The sequence below is a fragment of the Medicago truncatula genome, chromosome 4, assembly GCF_003473485.1.
Source record: "Medicago truncatula cultivar Jemalong A17 chromosome 4, MtrunA17r5.0-ANR, whole genome shotgun sequence".
NCBI classification, from domain to species: Eukaryota; Viridiplantae; Streptophyta; class Magnoliopsida; order Fabales; family Fabaceae; genus Medicago; species Medicago truncatula.
The window spans coordinates 2339706-2363170 of NC_053045.1; the positions used below are offsets into that span (position 1 = coordinate 2339706).

At 33.6% G+C, this 23465-nt stretch overlaps 4 protein-coding genes across 5 annotated transcripts; 2 read left to right on the forward strand and 2 right to left on the reverse strand.

Annotated features, from left to right (window-relative positions):
- Positions 1-936: 936 nt before the first annotated feature.
- On the reverse strand, positions 937-9354 carry LOC11419634 (signal recognition particle 54 kDa protein 2). 2 transcript variants are annotated; one of them, XM_024782294.2, is made up of 10 exons: positions 9317-9354; positions 8187-8295; positions 4432-4531; positions 4010-4163; positions 2887-3037; positions 2655-2803; positions 2393-2493; positions 2054-2211; positions 1749-1863; positions 959-1620 (listed from the first exon to the last, which is right to left on the reverse strand). In XM_024782294.2, exons 2-10 carry the CDS (start codon positions 8262-8264, stop codon positions 1289-1291), a joined length of 1338 nt encoding a protein of 445 aa, XP_024638062.1. In that variant the 5' UTR covers positions 8265-8295; positions 9317-9354; the 3' UTR covers positions 959-1288. The 2 variants fall into 2 exon arrangements, with proteins under 2 accessions (XP_003604367.1, XP_024638062.1); XM_003604319.4 differs by lacking the exons at positions 8187-8295; positions 9317-9354 and adding an exon at positions 6743-7094 and having other exon boundaries at positions 937-1620.
- Positions 9355-11534: 2180 nt separating this feature from the next.
- On the forward strand, positions 11535-12500 carry LOC112421327 (glutathione S-transferase T3-like). Its single transcript, XM_039833707.1, has 2 exons — positions 11535-12195; positions 12478-12500. Exons 1-2 carry the CDS (start codon positions 11535-11537, stop codon positions 12498-12500), a joined length of 684 nt encoding a protein of 227 aa, XP_039689641.1.
- A 404-nt stretch (positions 12501-12904) lies between these two features.
- Positions 12905-15699, forward strand: LOC112421328 (putative nuclease HARBI1). Its single transcript, XM_039833715.1, has 2 exons — positions 12905-14083; positions 15592-15699. The coding sequence occupies exons 1-2, from the start codon at positions 12905-12907 to the stop codon at positions 15697-15699; spliced, it is 1287 nt and encodes a 428-aa protein (XP_039689649.1).
- A 3197-nt stretch (positions 15700-18896) lies between these two features.
- Positions 18897-23348, reverse strand: LOC11420503 (uncharacterized). The gene is made up of 5 exons (XM_003604321.4): positions 23003-23348; positions 21392-21530; positions 20581-20801; positions 19921-20094; positions 18897-19284 (listed from the first exon to the last, which is right to left on the reverse strand). The coding sequence occupies exons 1-5, from the start codon at positions 23174-23176 to the stop codon at positions 19198-19200; spliced, it is 795 nt and encodes a 264-aa protein (XP_003604369.1). The 5' UTR covers positions 23177-23348; the 3' UTR covers positions 18897-19197.
- Between the last annotated feature and the right edge of the window lie 117 nt (positions 23349-23465).

Genomic DNA, 23465 nt, shown 5'->3' on the forward strand with positions numbered 1-23465 from the left:
AATTTCTCCTTCATTCACCAATTGCTTGTTTTATGGTTTTAAAATTGGGAATTCGGAAATGGGATTGATGCTTTGCTACATAATTCATTCATTGTTTCAATTGTTTTATTTACTTATTACGAAAACTAAATTTGTTTTGTTAGGGTTTCCTTTGTGGTAGAATCAAATGTTATATTTCTTATAATCTTGCTTCAATTTGGTGGACTTCATTTTCATTTACAACATTCTCAACGACAACAATTAACATTTGTTTTGCATGATTATTTATTCTCTTTAAGGTTTGTAGTCACTGTGTTTGATGAAAACCCCTAATACTGTTTTGATGATGTTTCTATTGAAAAATTATAAATCCACATTTGAGTTTCAAAACTAATTTGCGAAATTACCTATCCACATTTGAGTTTGATGAAAACCCCCAATACTGTTTTGTAAGAGCACGCTACTGTATTTTAGACTATTTGATCTGCAAATTTTTGTGTTTCTTACACAATCTCGACAAGAATAATATTTTTCAATTAAAAAATAATAGTTTACATTATTATTTATTTGAAATTTCAGCTCTACCTCTACCTAAAATCTGAACCCGCTCCTATTGAACACCCAAGTTTTTATCAGAGTCATGTTTGAGCTTGGATATATGATAAAATACCATAAAATTTTGACCATATAGACATTATCCAACGATCACTTTACAATTTTATTTTAATTGTTTGTTGAGTTAAATTTGTTCGAGTTTGAATATGAATTATTAATATAGAATCATATTTGGAAATTCCAAAAAAAAAAAAAAAATTTCGATAATATTAGTACTTGTCTCTTGCTCACCCTAATACAAACACTCCTTTTGCTCATATTTAATATTGTAAGGAGTAAAATTGTTGCTATCGTGATTCCCACGGTTCACTAACTCCCCAGGAATTGCAAACACATACCTCGTGAGTATGAACCTCCTACTATGGAGAGAAGTTCAGTTTATAATTAATTTTTAATGTTACACTGATCAAGAAAATTTCTGATTCACAACAAATACTTTGGCTGCTATCTGAAGACTAGTAAATATACAGCAATTGAGGGAAACAAAATAGTTTTACACGTAAAAAGAAGAAGAAAAACTGTCAAGGTAATTAACTAATGGCCCATTGAGATTTCTGCAGTCAGCAGATTAGTTGACAGCACATCTGAATCCAATTCAAACTGCCAAGATTACGCAATGACGATTTGAACTCTTATGAAGCACAAGAGGAAGTAATCAGAAACAAACCTCGGCAGCGCATAAGCCATTAAGAACCTACTGCTCGCCACCGCCACCAAACATTCCCATCATGTCCTTGTTAGATCCCATCGATTTCATCAAGCTTTGTAACCCACCCATACCTCCAATTTGCTTTAGCATCTGTGGAGGGAGGATTTTGCTCATGTGGGTGGCATTCATATTTCGAGTCATGCTATTCATGTCTCCCTTCTTTGGTATTTTAAGTCCTTTCATTTTGCTCCATATCTTTGCGAGACGCTTGTACTCTTCCATCATCTCCATTACTTCCCTAACTTGCCGACCAGAACCTCGAGCTATACGCATCATCCGTGACTCATTCATGAGCTTTGGGTTTGAACTATCCAACTCTGAAACACGATAGCAATTAAAGGTTAGCATGTGAAGGTGTGCTATTTCAATGAATTTAGTGCACACATAGTTGATCTTCCCAAATAATACAAAAAATTAAAAATTAAAAAAAATATTCAATGCTTGCCTTCATTTGTCATTGAGTCCATCATTGTCATGTAACGCTTAATTTTTGCCTGGCTGTCCTGATCCTTGCCTTTTGGTAGTAATTCATTGCTAAATCCTGGTAGCATAGAAAAAACCTACATAAATCAACCATTAATTAGTCCCCCAAAGAAAAATAGAGAGTAGCCCTTCAATACAAACCATCCAGTTTAGTGCATCAAATGAGAATTCATGCAAATAACAACCACCAAAATAATTTTCCACGAAGTGGGGGTCAAATGTAAACTCGTGTAAAATAAATTATATCAAACATAATAGGGGGGTAACCTCGCTCATGGGACCCATCTTAAGAATATTCTGAAACTGCTCGTACATAATCCTCAAGGTAAAGGTTCCTTCTTGCAGCTTATTAAGCAGTTCAGGCTGTTGATCCATTGGAACAACTTCATGGATTTTGTTCATGAACCCAGACAAGTCTCCCTGGCCTGGTGCAAAATACCAACTGGAGATTAATATAAAGGGAAAACTGGCACATTAATATACATGCTTGAAAAGGTGTGTCATATCCTAAAACCAAAGTCGGGACAAAAACCAAAGTATATACATGCATGAAAAGGTGAGGCATATCCTAAAACCAATATCGGCACAGAAACCAAAAGTACACACCTAATAGACGACTGACAAATGGTTTAACATCAAAAACTTCAAATTCATCCATGTGTTCTCCAGTTCCAATGAATATGACAGGACTCTTTGTAGCCGCAACACTAAACAAAAATAATGAATTAAGATTAGATTTACAAACAATGATGATGATAACAAAAAAAGGTTATCACGACACAGCAAACACAGGCGTGTGCAAGCATCATATTTATATCAGTTGGTATTATATCATAAATATAATAGGATTATATCAAGTAATACTTACGCACTAAGTGCACCACCACCCTTTGCATGGCCATCCATTTTTGTGATAATGACAGCTCCAACTGCAACACTCTGTTTAAATGCTTGGGCCTGATCAAAAGCAGCCTGACCAATACTGCTATCCATGACAAAGATAACAAGATCTGGTTTCTGAATCAACGGACATGAAAGATATTAGAGACTACTGGCTTTTGGAAACAGACATTGGTGCATATAATATCAACAGAAAATACCGTTGCTTCTGAAACTTGACGCATTTCTTCAAAAAGAGCAGCTTCTTGTTTGTGCCGCCCACTAGTATCAACAATTATAAGATCACAGTTTTCTTTCTTGAATCTTTCCACACCTTCCACAGCAATTTTCACAGGATCTGACTCCATATAGCTGCACAGTAATAGGCCAAGTCAACCAAAAAAAAATATTCAAGCAAATGTGATTTATAGAGAAGCAAAGAGTTGTATGGACAACATAATGATGGCCTATGGGCTCCTCCCCTCACTGCAAAACTAAAGAAAAAAGAGGAGAAATGGAAATCATAAGAGAAATCCAAATAGATCCTTGGGGATAAAGAAGAAAAAAAAGCTTTTTAATTTTTGGTTTTATTATGCATGTTTATCTTCCAACAGATCATGTCTAGGAGAAAGATTGTAATCTATCACCAATCCACAGGGTTTTTTAATTGGCTACCAATTTCCTTGGTCTTCTTGCCATTTTATTGCAAGAAAGAACATAAGAAATTGAAAAAGCTGGAACATTTGGTAGGAGCGGGAAACCAAATATAAGCCTTGGACTCGGCAATGTTAAAAGTGATTATTGGAGATCCCCAATCTTGTCCACGGTGATTCATTATCCCAAATAAAGCACAAAATGTCATTACTCCCTAGAAAACCAAAATGTAGATTTTTCCTGAAAAGGAATTGACTAACTCTAAGCTGACGTTAACTTCTAATCTAGACTACAAAGCAAATCCAATTTCTAACAACTATGCATGCTTCCTCTAGAAGCAAGCCTTCATATCATAATTGTCTTTCCGAAATGAATCGGCCCCTTCTCATGGAATATTATCCGTCTGATAGTTTCGAAATCTATTTAAAGAATTTGTCTAGCCATGACAAAATCCATATAATATAACTGTCTTCGCGCTCACCAACATCTATAACCTTGACTTCGTTATCAAAAGCCATGTATAAAGCATGTCTAATAAAACAATATTAATCTGAAGGTTAAATCAATTACCTCCATCATTTCACTTCTCACAATTCAAAAAAAGGGTAAAAGTACCAGTTGAAGATTTTGAGTTTACATACAACTTTAATCTATAATAAATTAATAATAATTAATAAATGCCAAGACTACCTTCCATAGAAAGGGATCTTAGCTTTGGTTGCATTTTGCTTCAACTGATCAAACGCACCAGCTCTGAATGTATCTGCACATACTAGAGCTGGCTTCCAGCCTTTCTTTTGATGATAAAATGCATATTTTGTACAAGTAGTGGTTTTCCCAGATCCTAAAATCATTTCAAAAAGCATATAAGCATCCATCAGCAAGTGACAATGCATTTTTCCATTGAAAATAAATAGTAATAGAAAAACAATAATTGTAAGGAGAGCCACATATTGCTTGACAAAATGCACATATCTTGAGTATAAGTAATACGTAAATATCAGTATACATGCTTTGAATTGTTAATTTACATCCAGTATCATTTGCATCAATTGAAAGTTAGAGTACAATATGAACAAAAAGTAGGTAATCATATTTAATCGGAAAAACACCTTGTAAACCAACGAACATGACAACACTAGCTTTTCCTTTTTTGGGAGTGAAAGCGGGCTTTCCAGGATCCAAGATATTGCAGAGCTCATTGAACACAGCCTAGAATCGAAAGAGTTCATAAAAAATTAAGATGAGTTAGCATAAGTAGTCATGATAAATGTCAACTACACTCAACACAACTACACATTAATTAAACCACTAACAAAAACACGGCAACACAATATCCAAGCCTCTTCTAAATTCTACTATCAATTATTATTCCTAGACTTGTACTTCTTCCAAATTCAAAGGATGAAATATGTACAGTAAAACAAGTCTTTAAGCATTCATAAGCAAAAGAGAGGTAAATGCTATACTATAAATATTACTTTAACAACTGGAATTGAATGGGCTTCTAATTTATGGAGTTTCTCAAACTTGACAAGTATTTAGTTACCGACTTGATAAAACACGCTTATGAGTTTACAAGCATGCACAAAAAAGTCAGAGCTAAATGAGAGACCTGTTGAAAAAGTTTGAGAGCAAAACTGATTCAACCTAGAGACTCGTAATCATGACAATATGATTTCAACTTTTCTTTCAAAGGCTTGGTAAAAAGTTTATCCAGGCGAACTTTAAGGATGCATTTGAAAGAGATTGTTTACAGCTTATTTGAGTTTATTAGAAGACATAAGCACATGTATAAGTGTTCAAGGGAGCTCCAAAGGTAGAGTATGACATGTCCATCAGTTTTTCAGTTTAATTCAATAAACCTCCCACAACATGTTGCGAATACAGCTTACAACTTAAATAAAAACAGTTTAATCACATTTCATCTTTGATTACTGAAATACATAGATACATACACATTTATACAACAGACATATATTCAATTAGCGCTTAATTTATCTTTTTTGATCCAAAATAACTCTAAAGTCTAACTTCTCAAGCCATGTCTCATAGATCAAAGCACACGGATACGTTCAGCTAAAATTATAGGCAAAACTTTAACCAGCTATACAATTAGAGCTCAATTTACATAATTGTATCCAAACATATACCACTACATTCAACTCACTTTTAAATAAAATCAATTCATTCAAAATCAGTTTTAGTCATAACAGAATCAAACACACGGATACGTTCATCTAAAATCGGGTTGAACGATAAATTTGAGTGCAAAAATCAATCCTAGAATCAAAAGCTCCAATTTTTAGCTTCAAGCTAGAATCAATTTTGGAGGAAAAATCAATTCTGCTCTAGAACATTCAAACATGTTAAATTCATTTCAGCACCTCTAGAATCAATTTTGGCTCCATAATTGATTCTAACTTGAAGCTAAACATTGTAGCTTTTGATTCTATAATTGTTTTTTACACTCAAATCACTTCACCTTCAACTCAACTCACTTTCACATTAATGCATCCAAAAATAAATCACTTCACCTTCAACTCAATTTTCGTCAGAATCAATTTTACAAAATCAATTTTTGTCACCGCATACTAAAAATTGGTATTGATTGAATTGATTCTGAGTAAAAGTGAGTTAGAACACCAAAAATCTGTCCTAGAATCAAAAGCTCCAATTTTTAGCTGCAAGTTAGAATCAATTCTACTCGAGAACATCAAAGCATGTTAAAATGATTCTAACATGCAGCTAAAAATTGGAGCTTTTGATTTTAGAATTGACTTTAACACTCAAATTTATCTTTAAACTCGCATTCAACCATAAATTGTTTACACAATCAAATCCCTCAAAAAAAAAAATTATCACCACAGAATCAAACACACACTTAATTGAAACAATACAACAATTTCACAAGCCCAGTTAGATATATACTCAAAAGAAAAAGGACATAAGGAGAGAGGGTAAAATTAACTCTACTGGAGAGCATTCAGACGTGTTAAATTCTAATTTGATTCTATAATTGATTTCAACACTCCAATTTATGGTTCAACTCACTTTTACATCATTACATCCGAACATAGATCACTTTACCATTAAGTCGCTTTTAACCAGAATCAATTCTACATAATCAAATCACTCAAATTAAAAAAATAAATTATCACCCCAGAACCAAACACACACTAAATTGATAGGATATTAGTGTGTGTTTATCCTTACACTAATGCATCGAAACATAAATCGCTTTACCTTCAACTCATTTTTAGTCAGAACTCAGAATCAATTTTACATAATCAAAACACATAAAAATCAATTTTTTTTTATCACCATATAACCAAACACAAACTAAATTAATAAAATACTACAATTTCATTCAGAAATAAACCAAATTAAATAAAAAATTTGAGAAAGAGGAAAAAGCATTACTTGTTGGATGATTCTACGTTTATTATGACCAGCAGCAAGATCATCAAGATTAACAATCTTCTTAATATTGGTTTGCATATCCCTAACAAGCTTGAATTGAACATCGGATTGAAGAAGAGCGCGAGTGATTTCATTGAGACATTCGTTCAAAACTTTTTCATCAATGATTGTTGCATTGCTCATCTGCTTTAGAGCACGCGTAATGCTCCCTCCTAAATCTGCGAGCACCATCTTGATCAAGATTTCTGAGATGAAGGATTTGGGGATTTAGGGTTTGATGGAAGTTTTTCTGAGGAAGATCGGAAAAAGAGTTTCTTCCACGCGAATTGAAGAAGCTGCGTCGTTATTGAGTAATATAATATCCTTCGTTTTAATATATAAGATTTTTTTCTTTTTTTAAAGAAGATTTTATTTTATTTATTTCTAGTAAAAAAAATTATTTACTTAACCAAAAAAAAAAAAAAAAAATTTGTTAAACTCTTCCCAAAGTCCTTGTATCTTAGTAAAGTAATCAAGAATATATTTAGACCCTTGCTTGAGATTATTAATCTTAGAACGCAGATTAGCAACATGAATACAATCAATTTTTGAGGACCTTTCCTTAAGGACTTGTCATACTTAATGGAATTTTCCAAAAATTCAATTGTTTGGGAATTTGGAGGAGAAACAAAATCGAGAAGTTAAGAATGAACTAAATGATTACATAGTTTCCACGCACCTCTATTCAAATCAAGAAGATCTTAAATTTGAATGGAACCATAAATGAAAACGAACGTGTTCTTGGAACCAAGAGCTCACTGTATTGATCTTGACCAAGAAAGATAATTGAAACCGTTATATTGAGGTGCAATTACAGCAGAGATGGGCCTTCATTAGGATGCACATAGTATACATAATCAACATTAACATTTGAAGGTCGAATTGCAACAAGATTCACTCGTGGTGGGATGATGAATGTAACGAAAATGTAAAAAAATGCACAAGGATCGAAAGATAACACAAGAAAATTGCAACATTTAGAAGGAATGTTGCAGAAAATGTGGAAACAAAAAATCAAAGAAAGTTGATGAGAAGCAATGAGAATGTTGATGAAATCATCAGAGATTCAAAGAGAATCATTAATTTTGTGACTAATACCATATTATGAATAGAGAATTTGAGAGAGAAATAACACAAAGAGATGACCGGGTGTACGTGGGCCGGTTTGGGTTGGGTTTGGCCAAACCCAAAATCCATACCACATAGAGTACTTCGGTCCAGATGAGGTAAAATGTATACTCGTTACATTCAACTCGATTTTAGTTAGAATAAATTTTACACAATCAAAACACTCGAAAATCAATTATATTATCACCGCATAACCAAACACGCAATTAATTGATACAATACTAAAATTTCATTGATAAACCAAATAAAATATTGTTGAAAGATGAAAAAGCGTTACTTGTTGGATGATTCTACGTTTATTATGACCAGCAACAAGATCATCAAGATTAACAATCTTCTTAATATTGGTTTGCATATCTCTAACAAGCTTGAATTGAACATCGGATTTGTTGAGGATGACTCTCAATTTGGTGTTTTGGAAAACTTGGAATCGTGACACGATTTTTGAAGCGTGTCACGATTTTGCAATGTCGAGAGCTGTTTTGCAGAGTGCCCAATCGTGACACGATTTTGGGGAAACGTGACACGATTTTCGGTTTGCTAGGCAAGTTTTCAGGATAAGGTTGGTCGTACGCACCAAACGCGTCACGATTTGGGAAATCGTGACAAAATTTTGTCTGAATCTGAACACAATATAAGCATTCTTTGACCCATTTGTTGGGTAAGCTTGGTGAATCTCATGGAAAGCAAATGAGGGAACTTTTAGGGTTTTAGATACTAAAGATTGAGGGTCTTTGGGTGAGGTTCAAAGCTTCAAGATGTGAATCTTGGAGAACCAAACGAGGGGACTCTTGGGAAAAGGGTTGGTGCCTTTTGGGGAAGATTCATGGGGTTGGGAAACACATGAGTGGAGAGTCAAAGGCTATGGGTTGGTTCTCAGCGAGTCTTGTGAAACCAAAAGAGAAGATCCTTAGTGAAATCAAAGGCTATGGGTTGGTTCTCTTTTGGGGGTTAGATTCTAGAGTTGGGAAATAATTGTAAACACCTTGGGAGAGTGAAAATCATGAGTGTCTTGTTCATTGTTGAGATTGGGAAAATGGGTAGAAATTAGGGTTTTTCTTTGTGAGCTTGTTGAAGCTAATTTCTTGTAACCCATTTTGTATCTCTTTGTAAGAACTCATTGATAGTGGATTGGAGAGATTAATCTCTCCTCCAGAGTAGGTCATGGTTGGACCGAACTGGGTGAACAATCTCTTGGTGTTGTTGTCTATTTTTCTCTACTCTCTTTATCTTGTTTATCATTTGGTTAGATTGTGGTTTTGCTATGCACTTGTTTTCTAGATTAGATCTAGATTGTTGTTATTGTTTGTGGTTATTTACATTTGGTTATTGGTTGCCATTGATACTTGCTCCACACATCATAGTTTGTATTGGTGTGAAATTTGAGTCCGGAATTAACAACAGGATTGAAGAAGAGCGCGAGTGATTTCATTAAGGCATTCGTTCAATACTTCTTCATCGATGATTGTTGCATTTCTCATTTGCTTTAGAGCATTTGTAATGCTCCATCCTAAATATGCGAGCACCATCTTGAAGAAAGAAGATTTTTGAGATGAAAAATTTGGAGATTTGGGGATCGATGAAAGTTTTTGTGATGAAGATCAGAAAAAGGAGTTTCTTCGACGCAAATGGAAAAATTTGCGTCGTTATTGAGTAACATAATATCTTTCGTTTTTATGTATAAGATAAAATATTATTTAAGGCCTAATTACAGTTTTAGCCCCCTAAATATCACGAACCTGCGATTTTGGCCCTTATAAAAAACAATAACAAATTAGCCCCTTAAGTTTACCCCCTTTAGCACTTTTGGCCCAAATTTGACCTAGTCAACGCACACGTGGCACCTCACTTAAGTGAGTGGGATGCCACATGGATAATTTTTTAACTAAAAAAAAAAAAAAAAGCCAAATGTGTATTAATTTGATTAAAAAAGAAAAAAATGAAAATGGAAGAAACGGTGAAAGAATTAAACGAAAAAACATCTTGCATTTCTCTTCTCCTTACACAAACAGATTGTGAAATATGATTCCTTTCAAATTCCAATCTTTCATAATACAAATTGTTACTGTTGTGTTAATTCATCCTAAAACTATGTGAACGTTGAGAGAGAATAGGTGCAAATTAGAAATCAAATTTAATCGCACTTTTTATTACTTTTATGCAATCAAATCTATTGCCTAGGGCCACCCCCAATTTAATATATCCTTTAAATTAACGAAATTGTTGAGTAGAATTCAACAACGGTTCTCGTGGATATGAATTTTATTATTACTTTGATAGTTTATTTACACTTGCTGAATATCTATCATTATCGTTTTCTTCTTGAACCATCATAGAGTAAACTTTGTTAATGGATGGTAAAGGATCAATAAGCAAAACTTGAAATTTAACGATCAATAAGCAAAATATATTAAATATATGTTTATTCTCATTGATTGATATTGGTGAATGAACAACATTTCTAACTAATTTTTCTATAATTCCAGAAATATACATGATATTACAGATGTTACAGTTAACAATTAACTAAACATACATAAAACTTCATATCTTTACTTGGTGGTTCCTGTAATATCCGTCAAGTAGGAAAGATGGAAAACTTTCTCAAAAGCATGACTTTCTATATGGTGGGTAACCTTCACCATTAGATGAAGCAACAAACATTCCGTAACTGTTTCAGAGATTTTCGTATCGTTTCTCAATTGTGGCGCGTGTTTGGTGTTCCCTTCGTCTTCTTTGATCATTAAATAAATCAAGTGAGGCTTGTAGTTTTAATAAACTTTTTCTTTTTTGAAGGATTGTAGTTTTAATAAACTTATGCGGCGTATGTTCTTTTTTTCTTTTTCTTGACAAAGGCTTATGTTCTTTTTAAATGGGGTTCCATCGTTATTAAAAAAAAAATTAGAAATTAATTAGATAGTGCAACTTAAGACCACTTACAATGGTTTGTTTAATGGCACATTCAACATCAATTTTCCCTCCAATGGTGTGTTGAAAGGCTGTTGAATGAGGGAAGAGAAGAGAGAGAAGGTGAACCAATTCAACACAATTGAACCATGCCGGGCAGGACACGTGGCAGCGCGAAATTGGCTGAAAACTGGCGCGTGGAACACACGCGCCGACAGGGCGCGTGAGAGGTCAGACGGTCGGAGAGAGAAACGCATTTTGGAAAGATAAGGACACGTGTCGCGTTTTAATTGGTTGTCCGGATTCTTATCATTTTCATAATTTAACCTTAATTATTTCGTTATAAATTAATTTAAAAAAAAAAAAATTATACCAAAATTCATGATTTTTTTTTCTCTATAAATAGAGACTTGGTTCATTTGATTTGGACACAGAAAAAAAAACCAAATTTTTCACTATCTTCTTCTTATTATTATCTTTCTATTAGCAAACTAATTGAAGTTTTAATCTTATTTTTAGTGAAATGGATCCCAATAATAACCATTTCAACAACCAAAATTATTCTAATTACCCATTTAACTACGAAAATCCCAACAATTATCCAAATCCAAATCAATTTTTCAACCAACGTCCTCAAAACATACCTAATTTTGGTTTTCCACCAAATTTCAACCAATCATCCTCTGTTCCAAACTTTCATCCATATTATGGATCTATGATGAAATATCCATCTCAAACACCCCCGTTTAATGGTTCTATGCCAATGGAGAATGATAATTTTCACAATGTTGGTGCAACTCAATATCCTGAATTTTCAACACAAATAACTCCTAGTGGCATGGCAATTGCTGATGAAGTCACTCCAGAAGATTCAACTCCTAAGAGCAAGAGAAGTAAGGAACCAGCATGGAACACTCAACAAAATTTGGTTCTAATTAGTGCATGGATTAAATATGGAACAAGCAGTGTTGTCGGGAGAAACCAGAGAGGAGAAACATATTGGGGTAAAATTGCTGAGTATTGTAATGAGTATTGCTCATTCGATTCTCCCCGCGATCTAGTTGCCTGCCGAAACCGTTTTAATTATATGAGCAAAATAATAAATAAATGGATTGGTGCTTATGAAAGCGCTAAGCGTATGCAAGGAAGCGGTTGGTCGGAAGATGATGTTTTGACAAAAGCGCAGGAATTGTTTGCAGGTGGGAAGAATATTCAATTTACTTTGAATGAAGAATGGCACGCTCTCCGTGATCAACCACGTTATGGTAGTCAGATGGGAGGAAATGTTGGGTCAGGGAGTAGTGGATCTAAGAGATCTCACGAGGACTCTGTAGGATCTAGTGCTCGTCCAATGGGTAGGGAGGCAGCTAAAAAAAAAGGTAAAATGAAAAGCAAGGGCGAGACATTGGAGAAGGTGGAAAAGGAATGGGTTCAATTCAAAGAATTAAAAGAGCAAGAGATTGAACAATTGAAAGAGTTAAATTTGGTGAAACAACATAAAAACAAGTTGCTGCAAGAAAAGACTCAAGCTAAAAAAATGAAAATGTATCTAAAGTTAAGGGACGAAGAGCATCTCGATGACCGGAAGAAGGAGCTGTTGGAGAAGTTGGAGCGTGAGCTGTTTGAAAATTAATTTTAATCAAATATTTGTTTGTATTCAGTCAACATTATCAGTGTTGTCTAGTCCCGACTGTTTGCTTTAATATTTGTCATGTTGTCTAGTCCGTAGTGTTTGCTTTAATAATTATAAGAGTTTTGTCTAGTCCTCACTGTTTGCTTTAATAATTATCAGAGTTTTGTCTAGTCCTCACTGTTTGCTTTAATAGTTATCAGAGTGTTGTCTAGTCCCCAATGTTTACTTTAATAATTGTCAGTGTTGTCTAGTCCCCGTGACTTATTTGCTTTAATAATTATGTCCACTGTGTGCCCATTATTTCACCTACTATAACTTATTTCAAATCCGTCAATGTCCACCACACAATGTACTTATATATGGGACTCATATCTACTTTCAATTTCACAAGTCTCATTAAAATCTACTTTCAATTTCACAAATCTCATTCATATCTTCTTCCAAAAAACCTATCAATGGATCCTTTTGATTTGGAAGCCTACTTCCAAAAACGTGATGCTGAAGACACGTATATGGTCAACCGATTTATTCAGCGTCGAAAACAAATAGAGGAAGGTAGTGGATCTCGTAGTAGAAAATATTTAAAGAGAGATCATGCAGGGGCAAACCAAAGACTCATTGACGACTACTTTGCCAATGAGCCTACATATGACGATGCAATGTTTCGTCGTCGGTACCGGATGCAAAAACATGTCTTCCTTCGAATCGTTGGAGACCTTTCAAGTAGTGATAACTACTTCACCCAGCGAGTTGATGCCGCCAACAAAGAAGGTATATCACCGTTAGCAAAATGTACCACAGCAATGCAAATGTTAGCATATGGTGTGGCAGCAGATGCGGTAGATGAATACATAAAAATAGGAGGTACTACAGCATTGGAGTGCTTACGTAGATTCTGTAAAGGAATCATACGACTGTATGAGCAAGTGTATCTGAGAGCACCAACCCAAGATGACCTTCAAAGAATACTACATGTTAGTGAAATGCGGGGGTTCCCAGGGATGATCGGGAGTATTGACTGCATGCACTGGGAGTGGAAAAATTGTCCTAAAGCATGGGAAGGTCAATTCACCAGGGGGGATAAGGGAACCACCACAGTTATTCTTGAAGCAGTTGCATCTCATGATCTATGGATCTGGCATGCCTTTTTTGGATGTCCGGGAACGTTGAACGATATAAACGTTCTAGACCGGTCACCAGTGTTCGATGATGTGGAACAGGGAAAGACTCCAAGGGTGAATTACTTTGTGAATCAACGTCCCTATAATATGACATACTATCTAGCTGATGGTATCTACCCTTCTTACCCAACTTTCGTCAAATCAATTAGGCTTCCTCAAAGTGAACCCGATAAGTTATTTGCAAAACATCAAGAGAGCTGTCGGAAGGACATCGAACGTGCTTTTGGTGTGCTTCAAGCTCGATTTAAAATCATCCGTGAACCAACTCGCTTGTGGGACATAGCTGATTTGGGTATAATCATGAGGTCATGCATCATATTACATAATATGATTGTTGAGGATGAACGAGATACATATGCTCAACGTTGGACCGATTTTGAGCAATCTGAGGGAAGTGGATCTAGTACACAGCAACCATACTCGACTGAGGTGTTACCCACTTTTGCAAATCATGTGCGTGCTAGATCCGAGTTGCGTGATCCAAATGTTCATCACGAATTGCAAGCAGATCTAGTGAAGCACATATGGACAAAGTTTGGAATGTTTCATGATTGAAGATGATTTGTATCGTACTAAATAAATTACTTGTGTGTTGTGTGCTTGTTTGTTGTCTTGCATTTTAAGCTATTTGTGTGTTGCGTGCTTAGTTTGTTGTATTGCATTTTAAGTTAAGAAAATATAAATAAATTATTTAAATAAATTTTGTTTTTACAAAAAAAATAAAATTAAGTGTATCTTTATTTTAATTTAATTATAATCGATAATTTTAATTTTATGTAATTATAAAAACAAAAATATAAATTAAATAAAGAATAAGAAATAAAAGGTGGTGGGGTAGGGTGTTGAATGAAAAAACCATTGGAGAGGTAAAAATTGAATGAGTGTTGAATTAAGAGAGAGAAAATTATGTGGAGTGTTGGGAATTGAAAAAGTGGGTGTTGAATGGTATTAAAAAAAAAAATTAGAAATTAATTAGATAGTGCAACTTAATACTAAAGACACCGTAGCTTGTTTTTTTATAATCAGGTAATTAAAAAAATTAAAATAATAGTATCCAATTATATCAGTATTAGTAACAAAAAAAATTTATATCAGTTGTTAACTTCATAAATCCATCGTATGATTTAAAAAATAGATTTTTTTTGTTTTTAACTAATTAAATGAAACTTACAAAATAACCTTTCTACTAAAAATTGATTTAAATTTTGTCAATTTTTTTTTTTTATTTAAATAATGGTAAGTAGGTAATTTGGTCAAAAGCAAATGGAAGTAGGCTTGCTAGCTTACTCCTTCGTATTTTTAGGTGAGAGTAAGTTAGCAACCCCCATATTCAATTAAAACAAAAGTTTTCTTGAATAAAAACTAAAATGAGTAAATAGTCAATTACCCCCCTAAAATTGTAACTTTCGTCAAAAACCCTCATGAATTTTGCAAAATGTCAAAAACCCCCCTGAAATTGCCAAGCGTCTGTCAATTACCCCCCTCCGTTAATTTCCTCCATCCAACATGCTGATGTGGCCGTTAACTGCCACATGGTCAAAAAAGTCATGCCACGTCATAGGGGGGTTATTGACTATATTTTTTTTTTTTGGAAAAAATCTGATTTTTTTTTTTAAATCTGATTTTTTTTTTCTTTTCATAATTAACATTTGTGCCACCCACTGTACATGCAAATACCCCCTGAAATTAAACATTTATGTGCAAATACCACCCTCAAATTTAAAATTTATGTAGCAAATATCCCCTCAAATTTATAACTTATATGCAAACATCTTCTTCAAATGTAAAACTTATATGCAAATTACACCTTGAATCATAAAACTTTAATGGTTAAGTAAAACTTATTCTTAATCTATAATTTACTATATCTCTAATAACAATAAAAAAGAAAAAAAATCACATCTTTAAAATAAAACAAAGGGGGAGAGGTTATTGGTGCATGAATGGATGGTTGTGTGTAGGCTCACGTAGAATTGTTTTTTGGCCAAGAGCTTGGGAATATTTCTAGCTATGCTCCTTCAGGGGTTCCCACGGAACACACCACTAGTTCTCTATTTGTTAAGGCCTAATGGTGTTGCTCGAAATGATGACAAATTATTGCCATTACACTTTTGTTGTTGGAGAAAATTTAACTTCCCGCTGTAATTACACTTTGCCATAACTACCAAATTTACCTTCATATATTATATATATGTCTTGGTCAAATCCTTGTTAATTTTTTTTTCTGTAGGATCTGCAATTATTTGCTCTCAAAACACAACATTTTGATGCATATGCATCTCTGTTTCCATGTTATTTTAAAGATGTGATTTTTTTTTCTTTTTTATTGTTATTAGAGATATAATAAATTATAGATTAAGAATAAGTTTTACTTAACCATTAAAGTTTTATGATTCAAGGTGTAATTTGCATATAAGTTTTACATTTGGAAAGGATGTTTGCATATAAGTTATAAATTTGAGGGGATATTTGCTACATAAATTTTAAATTTGAGGGTGGTATTTGCTCATAAATGTTTAATTTCAGGGGGGTATTTGCATGTTCAGTGGGTGGCACAAATGTTAATTATAAAAAGAAAAAAAAAATCACATTTAAAAAAAAAATCAGATTTTTTTCAAAATATAAATAAATATAGTCAATTACCCCCTATGACGTGGCATGACTTTTTTGACCATGTGTCAGTGCCACGTGGCAGTTAACGGCCACATCAGCATGTTGGATGGAGGAAATTAACGGAGGGGGGTAATTGACAGACGCTTGACAATTTCAGGGGGGTTTTTGACATTTTGCAAAATTCATGGAGGTTTTTGACGAAAGTTACAATTTCAAGGGGGTAATTGACTATTTACTCAAACTAAAATTATTTTTTAGCATACTTCAAAATTGGCGTTGTATTTTTTTAAAGCAAAGGCATCAAATGATGGAGATGACATCCTAAATACAACCTTATATTGTTATCCAAAAAAAATAAAAATACAACCATATATTTATTATTTGCAGCCCCAAACATTATTATTAAATAAAAAAAGAAAAAAAAATACTTAAAGGGGCTAGACTAAAATTCAAGGGTACAATTCCAAGAACCACCTCGTTAAAAACCTCAACATCAAAACTCCAAATGGATCAAATTTGATAGCAAACAAAACCATGTGCTGCTTTATTCTCTAGAATGTTAGTTTGCAAAAAAATTAAAAAATTAAACACTTCACACAAATTATCGGGACAAAATGATATTAGCTGTTTGTAATAAAACAAAATAATACATTTGAAACCTAGAAAATAGAAATTTAATACTTGCTGCAAATAATGTTAATTCAATAGTATCATGTTTTTCTTCCAATTTAAATTTTAATCATAAAAGACATTTTTTCATATACATGGGGGAGTTTGTTCCTTCTATTAGACCCTTTAAAAGAAATAAAGAAAAAGAAATCATATAGAACTTTTTAAATGCTATGAAATGACTACAAATATGTAAAATATGTCTAAATTTCTATTTCATTAGAACTATATTGTGACGAAATATATATTTAAATCGATCATCTACTATGACAAATATTTACAATAATTTTTTTTAGTCTTGACATATTGCATGATCGATTCATATAAATGAGTTGTATGACCATATAGCTGTTAAATACATAAATTTTGTATGTTTGAAATTGTATGCTCATGTATACAATTCACAAATATTGCATTAACACAAAAATAAAATTATTGTATCATAACAATTATGTAATTTTATTGTTCAAAAAAACAATTAAGTAATTATATTTTTTTATAAAAAAATATTTAATTGATTCATGTAAAACAATTGTATGAATTGTATAATCATAAATAGTGTATGAGCTTAACAAATTATATTAAAAAATATGCTTTGATTTTATGAATTGTAGGACTATTATATTAACAAAAACGAACTCACATAAAACATGTGAGACACGCTAACAAATTTAAACAAAAATGATTTATTAGTATGTGTAAGATCCAAACTTAAATAAATAAATAATAAGGTTTTAGTTTCAAATATAGGACAAACTTTTTTTTAAGCAAAATACAGGACATACTTAGTGTGCTAAGAATAGAAAAGTTCTCTCGATATATATTATACTTACAATCATAGCCTTCACATTATAGCATAGTAAGTTTAACACACACATCCATCCATTGATGCAATACGTAATGGTATTCTTACTTTCAAGTTTTTTATACAAGTTCACTTCAGTGTGAGTAATCCCTAGAAAGCTTGGTTTGCACTTTAGGTTAGTAATTTGGACAAAAAGAATTGTCCCATTTTTTCAAGTCTTTTATACAAATTCACTCCAGTATGAGTAATTCCTAGAGAGCCTAATCTATATTTTAGGTTCGTCATTTGGACTAACAGAGTCGTGTCATTTGTCACATACTTTAGAATGAGACGTTCATCTGTTATTGAGGGAATCCTAACATGCTTCACCTCAAGATATATTGAAATTTTTCAATGTTCACAACTATTCTCAATGGTTACAAATTCTATACTAATACTAAATATATAATTGAGTTGAATAAGTTTTTTCGACCGTAAAAATATAACGAATTTTGGTTTAGTCCCTAATAAACATAAAGAGAATGTTGTCATTGTAACAAAAAACATCTAAACTCAAAATCACAAAAAAAAACTCGTTTATCCATCTTAGAAAATCTCTACTTCGTAACCAAAAAAAAAAAAAAATCAAACAAGAAAGAAGAAGATAATGCTTAACCGTCGCCGTTATTCCACTGAGATTCCTTGCTGCCAGAACTAGGATACGCTTACCTCTCACCGTTCTCTCTCTAAATCCAATAGTGGTTTAGTCTCGGTTCTTTATCACATAAAATATGATAAGTTGGAATCGGTATCCAATCACTGACTTGGCCAAGGTTATTCTACCCACCGAGCATTGATCACATAAAATATAATGAGCTTCACACAAATTACCGAGTGTTAACATCAACATTCCTCAAAAAGAAGAGGAATATGGTACATGCCCAAGACAACTATTACTATGAGGACATTTTAGTAGCCACACCAGTTCACGTGGAAGGGTATGAAATAATGTAACGACGTTTTTTCAAAAACTAACTAATCTATTCCATTCCATTCCATCATATACCACAAATCAAAACATACCATTTATATTTGATTTTAAAAAGGTAGAAAAAAATCACAAAAAGAAAACAAAAGCTAAACATTAACAAATGAGCTCTATATCATAGTAAATTTGAGGTCTGCATATCAAACTTCCAATAGTCAACAGTGATAATATCAAACTGATATTGAACATTGTGGGTACTCAGTAGCGACAACAAATAAAAGCGGAATAATAGGCAATATATATGGGAATGACTTATGGATAAGAATCTGTCAAATTCTATATCGGGTTGACGGGATAGAATCACTCTTGGACTAGTAGAAACAGAAAGCATGCTCGCACCAGAAGCTACACAAACTATAACAACGCTTGACCTTTTCGTGATAAAAAGAGAACATAATTAACTGGATGCAACTAGTTGCTGCCTTTATTATGGCATTCTACACATTGATTTAGTTAGAAGATATCAGGAGGGAAATGCCCTTGAAATCCGTTGCTCTGTTGAGCCTGCTTCAAATGCATTGCCAAAGCATAGTTATTCATCTGTCGACAAACACAAATACAGAATTCATCAGCATGTATAAAAACAATATTTAATGTACAAAAGCTGAAGGTTGGAATTTGTTTTTGTTTAGATTTTTCACCCACCACTTAACTAATTTGCTTGTCTGAATATAACAAGGAACCAAATTTATTTTATATGTAAAACTAATTTCTTATCAGATGCAATAACTGATCATTGGCCTCTCCTCGTTTTCAACCAAAGCAGAATTGAGTGCCCGGCAAAAGGAAGGAGATTCAGAGAAGACCAGCAAATGGAAACTTCCCACTCACTTTTAAATCTACAAATAGTACTTGCAGATTACCAAAATAACTCCCAGCCCCAAAGGGAGAGAAATACATGACAGATTGACAGCAATGCATTTCAAGCTACTAGTATCCTATCAAACATTCTTCAGAACCGAGAATCAATATGAACCTCTGAAATTATCATCATGAAGTAGTTTCTAATACCTATGTAGTCACATCACTTCTTTCCCTTCTATCCCGTTAAAGAACGGTGTCAAAATTGAATCCTATCTTTAAAAAATTCACACAAAGTTACAAGGAATAATGACTCCTTTTAACCAAGGGTGAACAATTTGACAGTGAACAAAAAAGGTTAAGGTAAAATCAGACCTCAAGAGTTCTGATCTGCTCCTGGTATTGAGACGCCAACTGCTTCAAATGCTGCAATTCTTGATTCTTATTATCATAATCAGAAAGACGCTCGTGCTGGATCCTAAATGCGTTTTTAAAAGAATTTTTCTCCTTAATCAGCACTTCGATTTGCTCCTTCAGCATCAAATTTTCCTGAAAATTTAAACATCTTGTGCGATTAAGATACATACTCAACTGAGGATAACAGGGCAAAAGTACAATACAGTTACTCATAAACCATTAATAGTGTTGAAATTGGGCCTAACTCGTCCTTACAAAACCGGCTTGTGAGGTGAGGATTGCCCCCACCTATAAACACATATTTAGGCCATCTCTTATCTGATGTGAGGTGAGGATTGTCTAAGCAAGTTTGCTCCACCCTCTCCCCATGGCATTATCTTCACAAATAAGTTAGTGAAACTAAACTTCAATATTAGAATAAAAAAGAATTAGGATTGAGCAACCTCAACTAAACCAGCACTCAACAGTACATTCTTCCTCAAACAAACAAGTCTCAAAACACACAATATTGTCCTACCGATAGTTCAACAATCCTTGTTCTTCACCAAGGACATTCACTTGTGACCTGCTAGGAAAAACAGTTTTAACAAGAATCTTAAATTATTCTAGCATAAATACCTTCTGAAGAGCATCTGTCGCCTCAGCCCTTGCCCGTTCACTGATCGATTTCTCGAGAACCTCCAGCATTCTAGCAGCACGGGCTCTAGCATCATCAACACTGGTAGCAACCATCATTTCTCGAACAAAAAAGTCAATCCATTCGGCTCCATCTGCAGGAAGGCTGTTCAAAGTAGATTGATTCTCAGAAGCAGAAGCATTCCCATCATTCTCCAATTTACCTGCACAGTTTTTCAAACACGTGTCAAGTGTCAATATCTTGGTTGATGACTTCACTCTCAATAGCCATTACTTGTCAACAGATCATTCAACTCAGCTACCTATACTTCACAGCCCTTGTCCAGGTCACAAAATAGTAATACACTAGTAATGTGCTCATGAGGCAAAAACTTGACACAATTTGAATAATAAAAAAGTGTGACCAAAGAGGAGTGTATATAAAATGTGCATGTGTGTGGGGGTGAGAGAGAGTCGATGGTATTTATTACAAAAAGTGTAAAGCTGAATGTGCTTTTTTTTTTTTGTGGTAAATAGAGAGGGAGTAACACCAAATCTGAAACAGCAGAGAGAGAGAGACAGATAGGTTACTAAGAGGATGAAAGAAATAAAAGGGGAAAATGTCATTAGAATAGAAAACATGCCTGCAGCTAAAAGATTGAAAACATTGGAAATGACTTTTTGTTGTTTCCAATACTACCAAATCTGAGACCATTGTTTCGCAAAATATGAAACATAATGAAAACTCCAAAATCCAAATGGTCAACAAACACATCCAATTAGCCAAACATTTATTTGCCAACACCAATCATACCTGCATCCACATTGACATCAATCTCAGATTCTTCAGCAGTTCCAGAATTCCCACCTGCAGCTCCCAAGTAAAGCTCATTCAGGCTCTTGATAGCAGCATCTAGATCGTTGTCACATTCTTGGAGAGCTCTCTCAAGAACCTGAAAGTTAAAATATTAATACACGGAAAAACATTACATTAAATGTCGCATAAAAGTATACAATGTAGTAGTATTTTCCCTCCATCAAATATCTCTTTCATTACCCTCCTGAACTAAATAAAAAGAGTATATTTATTTTCATTCCACTCAACCAAACACAAAATATCTCATTCAAATTCAATCCTACTCACCCACTCCATCAAAAATACCTCTCACCCTCTTCCCTTCATAAGAATCTGAGTTGGTAGGGATATTGCATGTTATATGCAGGGGCCGGGGTTCGAACCCCGGACACCCCACTTCTCCACAATTAAATTGTGTGAGCTCTAGCCACTAGGCTACTTGACCCAAAAAAAAAAAAAAAAAATTACTAATTTTCAACATAGATAGATTTATAGATACAAGAGTAAATCCCCAATTCGTCCCCTGAAGTTGTAGGCGTCGGGCATTTAAACCTTGAAATTTGCAAGTAGACAAAAAAGACCTCATTTTGAATTGCCACCTTGAAATTTGCAAATAGGCAAAAAATCTGTTATTTAATTACCGTCAAACTAGTCCATACAAGTTAATAAAAGGACCAAATTGCCTGACGCCATTCAAAATCAGGTCTTTTTTGCCTATTCGCAAATTTCAGGGGTGTAAATGGCCGACGCCTATAATTTCAGAGTGCAAATTGGTGATTTTGCTACTCTAGATAAAGCGAGAAATATCAAATAATCAGTTTCTCAATGCAAATCAACAGATCATCATTCATAAACATAACCTTATTAGAAAACAACAATCACCCATCTAACCATCTTAAACTCAAATACAATTATAAACACTAAATAACCAATTAATTCAAATTGTCATCATCATCATAACAACTAATATAACGAGAAATTCATCTATCCCAGAAAAAAAAAACATCATCGCCGTCATCGTTGTTTAGAAAAAGCCCCAAATTAAATAACAAATTCAAGCATTGAACTAAACATATCATCATTCATAAACAAACCCTTATTTAAAAAACGTCTTCAGCACAAATACAACTGCATACACTAAACAATCATTTCCTCAATTCAAATTATTTTCAACATCATCATTCATTATCATTTAGTAGAAACCCAAATTCAAATAATAAAACAACAATTAAACATCTCCAACATAATCAGTTACTCAATTCAAATTAACATATCAATATCATCAATCATAAACAGACCCTTGTTAGAAAAACAACAATTACCAATCTAACCATCTTGAACTCAGACACGTACAACTGTAAAATACTAAACAATCAAATGCTCAATTCAAATAATATAAACAATTCATTGCATTAAACTAAACATAAAATAATATAAAACAATACAAAATAAAATAAAATAAAATAAATCATAGTATATTCTAAATTAAATTAAATACATTTTATATATACAATAAATAAATCAATATTAAAAAAATAAATTAGAGAATGGAAAAGGGAAAATTAGTACCAATTGGTCCATATGAGGGAAGAGATTACGGAGCTGATCAAAGAGAGAAGGAATAGTCGGAAAACGAATCGGAGAAGTAGAAGAGGAACAACGAAGCCTCTTAGATAACGGAGGAGAAGGAGGAAGTTGTTCTTCGAAGAAAGATCTCTTGCTTCCGCACACAGCAGCAGACATCGTTCTTCCGATGCTGACTATCGAATTCGGATTCGATCCAATTTCCTCCTCCTTTTCCTCTTCGTTAATTTTCCTTCTTCGATCTATATCCAATTGAAATCGGATGAAATTAGGGTTAGGGTTTAGAGAAATTGGGGATTTTGGGGATGGTGGAGAAGAGAAGGGTTGAAAATTGAGGGGAATGTGTATTTATAGGGTGATAAAGGAATGAAGAAGAAAGTGATAGAGATCGGTGCCACGTGCTTATGAGCGCGTAGTCGGAAAACGGTTACAGTGAAAAAAGAAAGGT

What these genes read in the sequence shown, in the direction of transcription:
- LOC11419634 (XM_003604319.4), bottom strand. Translation starts at nt 6,973, where the DNA reads ATGGTGCTCGCAGATTTAGGAGGGAGCATTACGCGTGCTCTAAAGCAG. An exon ending in CATGTTCGTTGGTTTACAAG is followed by an intron (nt 4,164 to 4,431) that starts GTGTTTTTCCGA and finishes AAATGATTTTAG; the next exon opens with GATCTGGGAAAACCACTACT. An exon ending in GGTGGTGGTGCACTTAGTGC is followed by an intron (nt 2,494 to 2,654) that starts GTAAGTATTACT and finishes ATTTTTGTTTAG; the next exon opens with TGTTGCGGCTACAAAGAGTC.
- LOC112421328 (XM_039833715.1), top strand. Translation starts at nt 12,905, where the DNA reads ATGGATCCTTTTGATTTGGAAGCCTACTTCCAAAAACGTGATGCTGAA. An exon ending in TACCCACTTTTGCAAATCAT is followed by an intron (nt 14,084 to 15,591) that starts GTGCGTGCTAGA and finishes GGTTGTGTGTAG; the next exon opens with GCTCACGTAGAATTGTTTTT.
- LOC11420503 (XM_003604321.4), bottom strand. Translation starts at nt 23,176, where the DNA reads ATGTCTGCTGCTGTGTGCGGAAGCAAGAGATCTTTCTTCGAAGAACAA. An exon ending in TGATGTCAATGTGGATGCAG is followed by an intron (nt 20,802 to 21,391) that starts GTATGATTGGTG and finishes AAAACTGTGCAG; the next exon opens with GTAAATTGGAGAATGATGGG. An exon ending in CGACAGATGCTCTTCAGAAG is followed by an intron (nt 20,095 to 20,580) that starts GTATTTATGCTA and finishes TTAAATTTTCAG; the next exon opens with GAAAATTTGATGCTGAAGGA.
- LOC112421327 (XM_039833707.1), top strand. Translation starts at nt 11,535, where the DNA reads ATGAAATATCCATCTCAAACACCCCCGTTTAATGGTTCTATGCCAATG. An exon ending in GGAGGCAGCTAAAAAAAAAG is followed by an intron (nt 12,196 to 12,477) that starts GTAAAATGAAAA and finishes GTTTGTATTCAG; the next exon opens with TCAACATTATCAGTGTTGTC.